Source organism: Bufo gargarizans, chromosome 2 (assembly GCF_014858855.1).
Source record: "Bufo gargarizans isolate SCDJY-AF-19 chromosome 2, ASM1485885v1, whole genome shotgun sequence".
NCBI lineage: Eukaryota > Metazoa > Chordata > Amphibia > Anura > Bufonidae > Bufo > Bufo gargarizans.
The window spans coordinates 555,042,381-555,053,326 of record NC_058081.1 but is presented as its reverse complement, the minus strand read 5'-3'; the positions used below and the strand labels follow the sequence as shown (position 1 = coordinate 555,053,326).

Genomic DNA, 10,946 nt, shown 5'->3' with positions numbered 1-10,946 from the left:
TCATACAGGTAATATTTGTGAGAGCCAAAACCGTGGTAAATCAGTAGACTGATCTGTCAGAGAGCTGCACATGGAGGCATTTTTTACATTGTGGTCAACAGGAGGCTGTTCATGACATTTCTACTATAGAATTCTGCAGCCGCAGCCATAGTGGAACGTGCGGTGGAATTAAGTAGTGTGAACCTAGCCTAAGAATTAATGCCGCGCAGGCTGTGTGTAAGCGATCCACCTACTGTCACGCTGGGCAGTGAAGGCCAAGTGTTCAGACCGGCACAAAATGAAGGCATTTTAATAGAAACTGGTATCAGGGTTTTACAGAGTCCAGCGCCTGAAGTCTCCAGGGCTGTCTGTCCTGATTACACAGCATGTTAAGCAAATTTCCCTTTACAAAGTATATGTTTATGTAGCACAAGGAGCATCTGCAGTCATTTCACAGTATAAATACAGCACAGGAACAACTGTGTAAATACAAGGCTACATTATCACACTCTTAGGCAAGCAAGCCGTCCCTCCGGCGCCCACTGCTAATATGGGGAAGATCCAGCTGCAGCTCCTGGCTGCCCGTCATTCTTGCCACATGGCAAATTATACAGTGAAATAATTCAAAGTGCACCTTTATTCAATACCAAAAAGTTACCTAACATATTAGGGAATTGCAGAAAAATAGCAATTCCCCAATATATTGATCGTAACATCATCTTACCAGTTTTCTGTAAATAGGTCACCAGTATCTGATCAGTGGGGGTCCGTCGCCCTTGAACCCCCGCCGATCAGCTGTTTGAGAAGGCAGAGGCTTCTCCAGTTTTTCCTAGGCCATGTAATGTCCCTTTCATCGGTCACATGGCCTAGGTCAGTGGTGGTGAACCTATAGCACAGGTGCCAGTGGTAGCACTCGGAGCCTTCACTGTGGGCACCCGCACCCTGGATAAAGTCTATGGTGTACCAATATGCCTTAGACTTTTCCTGTCATTCATCAGCAGCGGGCGCGTTATGAACGGCACAGGCAGCGCACTGAATGCAGACAGCTATTATTATTATAGCTAAATGATGAAGTACATGGAAGATATATTATATTGGACTGTAGTATTCAGCTTAAATTGCCATGTTGGCAGTTTGCGATAAATAAGTGGGTTTTGGGTTGCAGTTTGGGCACTCAGTCTCTAAAAGGTTGAAGAGAATGGGGCTGAGCTGCGATACCACACACAACCGCTATACAATGTACGGCGCTGTGCTTGGTGAGCAGAGTGAAGGACGTGATGCTACTGATGGGTGTCCCAGGTGTCAGACCCCCACCAATCACATACTGATGACCTATCCAGAGGATAGGTCATCAGTTAAAAAATCCCGGAAAACCCTTTAAAGCTACAGTATGTGGCAATGCGCTATTGTCTATGGCCAAATTGTCCCAGAGCCTAATAAATAGATCTGCTATTTGGAAACTGTATAGCACTATTATATAGGCTTTAGGTAGCAGTATTATATGGGAACCTCATGCTAATATAGCACTGTACGGTGGTATTTCGGTACTATATAGCACTTGCATTAGGGAGTGGCAGCATTACTCCCCAAAAACAAAGGTACAAAACCCTATACAGTCGTGGCCAAAAGTTTTGAGAATTACATAAATATTGGAAAAGTTGCTGCTTAAGTTTTTATAATAGCAATTTGCATATACTCCAGAATGTTATGAAGAGTGATCAGATGAATTGCATAGTCCTTCTTTGCCATGAAAATTAACGTAATTCCCCCAAAAAACCTTTCCACTGCATTTCATTGCTGTCATTAAAGGACCTGCTGAGATCATTTCAGTAATCGTCTTGTTAACTCGGGTGAGAATGTTGACGAGCACAAGGCTGGAGATCATTATGTCAGGCTGATTGGGTGGACAAACAAAAACCCACTAATTCTGACAAACTCCAAGAAGTGATTATGACAGAATGGGTTGCTATCAGTCAGGAATTGGCCCAGAAGTTGATTGAGAGCATGCCCAGTCGAATTGCAGAGGTCCTGAAAAAGAAGGGCCAACACTGCAAATACTGACTCTTTGCATAAATGTCATGTAATTGTCGATAAAAGCCTTTGAAACGCATGAAGTGCATCTAATTATATTTCACTACATCACAGAAACAACTGAAACAAAGATCTAAAAGCAGTTTAGCAGCAAACTTTGTGAAAACTAATATTTGTGTCATTCACAAAACCTTTGGCCACGACTGTATAATTACCCAGGTGATTCCATGGAGGTTCATCTGGTCAATGCAAATACATAGCAAGGGTCATTACACATCCAGGGTGTACATCATTATGGCACAGCGTGGAAGTCTGGTTGCATAGAAAGACACGTTGAACCCTAGCAGCAGACCCAGAGCTTGGACATGCTGGGAATTGTGGTTCTGTTAACAGTTGGGGAGTTACAGATTGGAAAACACAGCCTTAGGGAGCATTCACACGACTGCGTTGGTTTTGCGGTCCGCAAATCACAGATCCGTGTGTTCCGTATGTCTTCAGTTATCTTTCCGTTCCGTAAGTCTGTATAATAATAGTCTGTGTGTCATCCATTTTTCACGGTCCGCAAAAAACTGAAATGGGACTGAAATGGGGTTTCCTAGAATGTTTTCAGCCCAGGGGTCTGCAAAAAAACGGATGCATTTCCGTGTGCTATCAGTTTTTTACAGACCCATTGACTTTCTATGGGGCCACGGACTGCAATTTGCACCAAGTATAGGACATGTTCTAAAATAAAAGGAACGGACAGCACACGGATGACAATGAAAGGCATTCCGCAATATTTGCGGACCCATAGAAATGAATGGGTCCGTGCATTGTCCGCAAAAATTGCAAAACGGACACGGAAGAAAAACGCGGTCGTGTGAATGCTCCCTAAATGGAATGAAAAGAAGCTTTTATTCCATTGCTGTGAACCAGAAGATTTTGTATCCCTGCCCTTCAAAGCTTTATGAAGAGCAGGACAAATGCTCATATTGAGGATGAATGGCCAGATGGGATCCCACATCTGGTGGCAAAGAACATTGTTCTATACTTGGAAGTTGGAATTTAAATTAAACCGACAAATTCCTTATGTGGCACAATGTGAAAATAACTACTGCTCACAAACATTAAAAGTGCAGAGTTCAGAAGTATGCCATGTGGTGCCAGCCAGGAAATGGCAAAAGAAGGCCTGTCGAGACCTCATGACGAGGGGCAAAGATGATGTCGTATTTCCATGGGATGGGAAACTGCAACGAGTAAAACCTGTAAAAGAGCATCCTCCAATTGGTGCCTAAAACTGGGGGCAGAATCCAGCACGATTATGGGGGCCACAGATGAGAACGGAAAATAACGGATGCACTATGACTCCAATGAACATTATTTTGGCGAACGTATTAAAAAGCACCTTTACCCAGCACTGAGGGCCCCAGCGTCCTCTTACATTTGCCAGCTTCACTCATGAAGTTGGTATCATGGCTCTGTAACAAGCAGCAGAGGTCTTCCTACTAGAACTGGCCACCACATCAGGCAATGAATGATGTAGGCATCTCACCCAAAAGACTGGAGGTCTAATCTGCTTTGCATTTCAGTTTTCAAAATCTCTGCTTGCTGACAGTAAATTGAAACTCTAGTTCAGAGGCTAACAACCAGTCCTGACAATTTCCTGGATGGCTCATTAGAAGACAGTTCTGACACACTGTAATGAGCTATAAGCCCCTTTCACACGAGCGAGTTTTCCGCGCGGGTGCAATGCGTGATGTGAACGCATAGCACCTGCACTGAATCATGACCCATTCACTTCAATGGGTCTGTGTACATTTATTTTTTTCACGCATCAGTTCTGCGTTGCGTGAAAAACGCAGCATGTTCTATATTCTGCAATTTTTCACGCAGCCCTGGCCTCATAGAAGTGAATGGGACTTCAGTGAAAAACGAGTTGCATCCGGAAGAAAGTGCGGGTGCGATGCGTTTCTCACTGATTGTCGCTAAGAGATGTGGTTTGTAAACCTTCAGTTTTTATCACGCGCGTGAAAAACGCATTGCACCCGCGCAGAAAAAAACTGAACGCCATCGCAGACAAAACTGACTGAACTTTCTTGCAAAATGGTGCGAGTTTCCCTGAACGCATCCGGACCTAATCCGTCACACTCGTGTAAAAGGGGCCATACTGTTGTGTTGTTTTAAAGGGGTTGTGTCAAGATTCAAACTTACCCCAAACTGCAGGATAGGCAATACGTTTTTGTTTTTTGGGTGGGGGGTCCAACAGTTGGGACCCCACCAATCAGGAGAATGGGAGTCATGTCCTCCCATATGAATGGAGCGGCAGTCCATTCATCTCTGTGGGTCTGTTAGAAGAGAGCTGAGCACAGCCATCATAGGCAGTCCCATGCAAAATGAATGGCGGTGAAGCAAGCTTGACTTCGGCTGTATACATCTTGGAGGACTTAGGCGCCCACCGGTGGGGGTCCCAATAATCGGATCCCCAAAGCTCTGGCTAGGGGATGTTTAAGTCTTGGCACTGATTCACAGACGGCAAGCAGAGATCTTGAAAACTGCAAGAAAAATGATAACTACAAACCAACATTTCAATTCAAATCTAGAGGCAGCCATTTGTCCAAACGGAGCACATGGTGTAATATCAGCAGAGTCACCCTTGGGTAGATTAGAAAAAAAATCAAACCCTTAAAGACGTCGTCCGCTCGAAACACAGAGAAGACAGATGTTGAAAATGACTTTACTTTTAATGCATTTTTAGGAAGGAGGCCATTATCCAGAGAGGTAGACAATATGCCAAATAATGCGTTACTGTAGATGTCATTAGACAAGGGGATTTAGAACTCACAAGGTGAAGAAAAAGCTGGCATCAAGCGAGCAGGATAAGCGGCGCAGAAAAGTAAATCGCATCTGGTTCTAGGAAGTTTTCCCTTATACGAAAGAACAAAAAACTGTGCAGCCACTTACCAATGGGATCCCCCCCCCCCCCCCTTCCCCCAGTCTATGGAAATATATTCATATATGTATATTAAATACAGAATACAAATACAAACATATAATACACATAGAAAGATAGATACATATGTATAAAAAAAAAAGTGCAAAGCTTAATAAATGGAGAAGCCGTCAGGTTTTTCGGTGCCCCTCCCCCGCCCGTCATCCATTAGCGGATTCTCCGTTTTGTTTGCAGTAGACAAGCTTACGATCATATGAATGATGAATGAGCTTCCTCCTAGGGATTATGGTGCTTGACACAATTCCTCCCCTTTCCCTTGCGATGAAGCCGAGAAGTAGCTGCGGCCCCTCCAAACAAAGTGCATGTACAACAAATAATCTCAATTAACCCAAACTAGGCAACCGGTGGCTTTTTTTTTTATATATATATATTTTTTTTATCGAAGTCAGCAGCACTTGTAAATCAATATCTGAAAGTCTGAATGCTTTGCTTTCATCTACGGCAGACTTCTAATCAATCTTGTGGCTGACAAGACCCTTTCCAATTACCAGATACTGTAGGACAGTCTGGAAGATAACCTACAAATACTTCATCTTCCTTCCACTTCTTTAATAGCAAAAGCGATGGCTGCATGGAATAATATAACGTGCTCCCCCTCCTCTTCCTCGCTGGAAAAAGTTGTAGGCTACAATTTTGGGGTATGATCTAGCGGTTCGTTAGGAAACCATTAGTGCAGACCAATATCATCACAAGGAGCTTTGGGAACAGTTTCAAAGAGGTTTTTTTTTACACCCCTCAGAAAACCAGGCCACTCTTGCCCATGGGCTCAATGTGGTACTGCCATACCGGACACAACCCATGGAGCTGTTTCTAGGAAGAATGTTGACCCTTTATCCTGAACAACCGCTTTAAAGGGGTTGAGCCATCTGGGACATTGATGGCATAGCGTTAGGATATACCATCACAGGAGCGAGTGCCAGATTTGAAACCCGCACCTTCCTAGAGAACGGACCCCCAAATTAAAGAAGAGCACGCTGCACGTGCGCAGTGTTCTCTCTATTTATGGCTATGGGAGTTCTGAAAAGAGCCGAGTGAGAGCGCAGACGCCTCGCCATTCACTGCAATAGGACTGCCAGAAATAACGGAGCAAACACTCTATTATCAGAACTTCCATAGTGGTGAATGGAGGGTGGCCACACATATGCGGCTGCTCTCCCTTCACTTCAAGTGGGACCATTCTGGACATAGAAGCGGGTACCAGATGTGGGACCCACTCCTGTTTGACATTGATGGCATATCCTAGCAACACGCACACATTTTAGAGCAGGTAATGTGAAAATGCCTAAAACACCACCAAGAGCTACAGCATGCTGCATTTTTTGAAAAGAAGACAGAAAGACAAAAAAAAAACTCTGTGTCCTGAATTTCATATTTCCCATAGACCTTCAACAAAGATCTGGAGCTGGATTTTTACTGCAATAACACACACACACAAAAAAAAAAACACCCTTGAAGCACCCTTAGGCCTGTTTCAGATTTGTTGTTGTTTTCCGGTATTGAGATCCCCTGCCAGAGGAAACAAATATTTCCGTTTTGACCCCATGCATCCTGAATGGAAAGGAGAGATCCGTTCAGGATGCATCAGGATAACCTCTGTTCCGGCAGCCTTCCGTTTTGTGACCGGACACAAAACTGCTGCAAGCTGCGGTTTTGTATCCGGTCATAAAAATGGAAAAAAAAAAAGATCAGTCACTAAAAACAAGGCAAGTCAATGGTGACGGATCCGTTTTTTTCAGTTTTGATTTCATACAACCGCATCCTAATGGAACGGATGCATGCTGATGTGCAAAATCAAAATGGATCCGTTTAATTCTGGTATTGAGATCCTCTGCCGGATCTCAATACCGAAATTAACAACCCAAGTGTGCAACAGGCCTTAGGGTAGCAGTTTTTTTTATCCAAAGCCAGAGGTGAATCCAGCAAGAAGCAGAAATCTTTCCTTTAAATTTCTCATTCCCTTCCAACCCAATTCTGGCTTTGGCTCAGAAAACTGCCATGCTAAGAGTGGATTCACACAAGTTTTTTTTATTTATTTATAAAAAATATATATGCCCTTTTGCATTGTTGTGGCATTTTTTGCACATGTGATTTTTGGTGTAGTATTCCTGGTAAAAACACCAGCTGCAGATATTAGCTGAAGGTCTACAGGAAATATAAAATGCAAGACACACAAGTTTTTGGTTACTGCCGTAATTTTTAATTTGGTGGCTCTTCTGTGTGTCTGGAGTGTTTTTTTATTACAGCATGTTGAAGCAGTTGCATTCATTCAAGTGTTTTTAAACTCCACTATAGGACTGAAAATGCCATCTACACACTGGCTTTGAAAAACACTATAGAAAACACATGCGGTATAGTAAAACCCACAAGCGTTTTTTTATGGCTTTTTTTAGTGGTAAAAAAAGCCACAGCAGATCTATGTATAATGGAAGATTAAAGGGTTGGCCAGGAAATTTACAGATCTATCTGACCTGTCAAATTAGTCAGGTCATTACTGAGTAATTGGCGAGGGTCCAACCTCTGGTATTTTCACTAAGGGCCCGTACACACGTAGGATTTGGACTCTGTTGTTAAAAGGGTTGTCTGGGTTCAGAGCTGAAGCGGGGCATATCCCCATTTTCATCCCTCCAGCCCCTCTAACATGAGCATCAGAGCATTTTATGCTCCAATGCTCTCCCTTGCCCTGCACTGTATCGCGCAGGGCAGGGGCTTGTTTGTTTATATTTTGACACTGCTAGGCAGAGGCTTCCACCTAGCAGTTTTGCCAGTGATGTCATCAGCACTGATGGGCAGGCTTTAGCACTGCCCTAGCCGTTTTACAGGCTAGGGCAGCACTAAAGGCAGTCATTAGGGTCGGTGACGTCACCGGGCTCACTTCTGGGTGGAAGGCTCCGCCTAGCAGGCCCTATGGAGAGTCCGGTACGTCACCAGATCTCCATAAAAGGCCTTTGCCCTGTGGGATTCATTGCAGGGCAAAGGCGTGATGCTCATGTCCGGGTTCAAACCTGCTCTCAGCTAAGCTCAATTCCATTGAATGGACCTAATCCCCAAGCAGCTGCAGCAGCGGCTGTCCACACACCATACCAATAAGGGATATGTATCTTCTTGGCCAAAAAAATAAAAAATACTTTGAGAAGAACAAGACTTCAAATCTCTACAAAGAATGAGGGCTCACTGGCAAAGGCGAGGAGGTAGGAATCCCCAGATCCCAGCCTTTACCTGCACGGTTGTTCCTTCACTTCAAATAAGTAGGTACAGTCAGCTGTCCCCTTTGGGGGTGCTGCTGAACAAGACGGGGCACTTCCCTTTAATGTATACATTTGCCACAAACTAAATAAAATAACATTCCCAAAACTGGAAACTTTAAAGTGATTTTAAAGAGCAAGCCTCACTAGGCATCTCATGTTCAAACCCAATGCACAAGATTACAAGGTCAAGCCGGGTGAAACTGTAAATTGCACCCCTAGGCATGAACCTATAAGGGCTGCTAGCTTAGGCTTGACCAATGTTATCTGTGTCGAAAATATAAGACACACTCTTCAAATATACAAAGGCAGCACACCTTCCATATACAATAGCTACTCATCAAGGTCAAATAACGTTCAGGGCAGCGGTGTATCGCTAGAAAACCGTATTCTGTACGATCATGTGTTTGCTGTCAGTTTTCAGTTATGAATGGAGGTTAATGATTAATAAATGTCGGTTATGAGCGAGTACGTGGCTGTGCAGAACCGTCCACATAACGAGAGTCTGGATACAACGTAAGTGCACACCGAGTACATGTAGTATTAGAGGGCACGGATGAGTGTGGCTGGTCAAGGAGACAGGCTCTGTGAGGTTGTAGTGTCCTCTGTGGGTAGTATTTCGATACTACTGTCGGGCTGACTGGGGGACACACTGTCGGTGAGGTCCAATTCGTGGACCTGGCTTGGAGAGAGGGGTTGTGGAGGGCTGGCTGTGTCCGTGCTGGGTGCTGGACTCTTTGCATCCACCATGCCGAGTAGCTCTTTAATATTAAGAGGTAATTCCTGCAAAAGGAAAAAGACGTTGATGAAAGGACATCGCCGAATGCTCTTCAAAATTAACCCAATGGCTCCTGTAAATATTTTTATAAAGGAACAGGATCTCAAATTACGACTGCACATCACTAGAGAGATGAAATCCTGCACGGGGGTTGAGCGGATACCCAGATACCATGCCTAAGATCTATGTTTAGGAGAAATTTCACTACACTGCATTTTCCATCACAATGTCCTTGCACTGCTGTTAACTTTGCATTAACTTCAAGGAGATTTTACTCCCCAGTTTTGGTTGAAATAGTGAAGCCCAAGTCTGGGTCCACATCACGTTTTTGTCTTACATTTAACACATACAAAAAAACATGTTACCTTAAACCATTAATATAGGGCAAAAAAGGTGACGTGAACCCAGCCCAACAGGAACACAATTATATTCCTAAGGCTACAGGGTGGCGAGGAGTTTTTCTATGTTATAATCAGCCTATCCCTCATTTACCAGAATATTGGGAGCTTTTAAAACAATATGCATGCCTGTCAGGAAGGCGCATTTCATAGCAACAATCCAAGCGAGGTGACCACAAGTTCTGTGGTGAGCTTTTTGTGTAATGCGGTGGTCACCTCCCAAGGAGGAGCAGTGGATCCTTTAACCTACACAATGACATAGACAGAGGTAGTACTGCCTTCCTGGCTGTCTATAAGTGATGTAACATGACGGTGCCTTCACACGTGGCAGATTTTGTTTCAGAAATCCATGTGCTTGCCACCAAAATAACTCCATTCAGATGAATGGAACGGATTTTCAGTTGCATATATATCTGCCAACAAAATCTACTGCGTGTTCTACAGTTGTCTACCTGTATGTGATGCAGGGACCGATAGTGCTGCCCTGCAAATCTCCATGTAAATGGTGTAAGTACAGAGATTAAGGGGGCAGCGCTCTCCATGTAAATGGTGTAAGTACAGAGATTAAGGGGGCAGCACTCTCCATGTAAATGGTGTAAATACAGAGATTAAGGGGGCAGCACTCTCCATGTAAATGGTGTAAGTACATAGATTAAGGGGGCAGCACTCTCCATGTAAATGGTGTAAGTACAGAGATTAAGGGGGCAGCACTCTCCATGTAAATGGTGTAAATACAGAGATTAAGGGGGCAGCACTCTCCATGTAAATGGTGTAAATACAGAGATTAAGGGGGAAGCACTCTCCATGTAAATGGTGTAAGTACAGAGATTAAGGGGGCAGCACTCTCCATGTAAATGGTGTAAATACAGAGATTAAGGGGGCAGCACTCTCCATGTAAATGGTGTAAGTATAGAGATTAAGGGGGCAGCACTCTCCATGTAAATGGTGTAAGTACAGAGATTAAGGGGGAAGCACTCTCCATGTAAATGGTGTAAGTACAGAGATTAAGGGGGCAGCGCTCTCCATGTAAATGATGTAAATACAGAGATTAAGGGGGCAGCGCTCTCCATGTAAATTGTGTAAGTACATAGATTAAGGGGGCAGCGCTCTCCATGTAAATGGTGTAAGTACAGAGATTAAGGGGGCAGCGCTCTCCATGTAAATGATGTAAATACAGAGATTAAGGGGGCAGCACTCTCCATGTAAATGGTGTAAGTACAGAGATTAAGGGGGCAGCACTCTCCATGTAAATTATGTAAGTACATCTATTAAGGGGTCAGCACTCTCCATGTAAATGGTGTAAGTACATCGATTAAGGGGGCAGCACTCTCCATGTAAATGGTGTAAGTACAGAGATTAAGGGGGCAGCACTCTCCATGTAAATGGTGTAAGTACAGAGATTAAGGGGGCAGCGCTCTCCATGTAAATGGTGTAAGTACATCGATTAAGGGGGCAGCACTCTCCATGTAAATGGTGTAAGTACATCGATTAAGGGGGCAGCACTCTCCATGTAAATGGTGTAAGTACAT

General features: G+C 43.9%; 1 protein-coding gene across 2 annotated transcripts in view; it reads right to left on the bottom strand.

Annotated features, from left to right (window-relative positions):
- Window positions 1-8,355: 8,355 nt before the first annotated feature.
- The window catches only part of TBC1D17 (TBC1 domain family member 17), a 59,144-nt gene continuing 56,553 nt past the window's right edge, over window positions 8,356-10,946 (bottom strand). For both annotated transcript variants that reach the window (XM_044281600.1, XM_044281601.1), the window contains exon 17: window positions 8,356-9,024. In XM_044281600.1, the coding sequence (XP_044137535.1) occupies window positions 8,812-9,024 (213 nt within the window). In that variant the 3' untranslated portion in view covers window positions 8,356-8,811. The remainder of the gene's footprint in view (window positions 9,025-10,946) is intronic.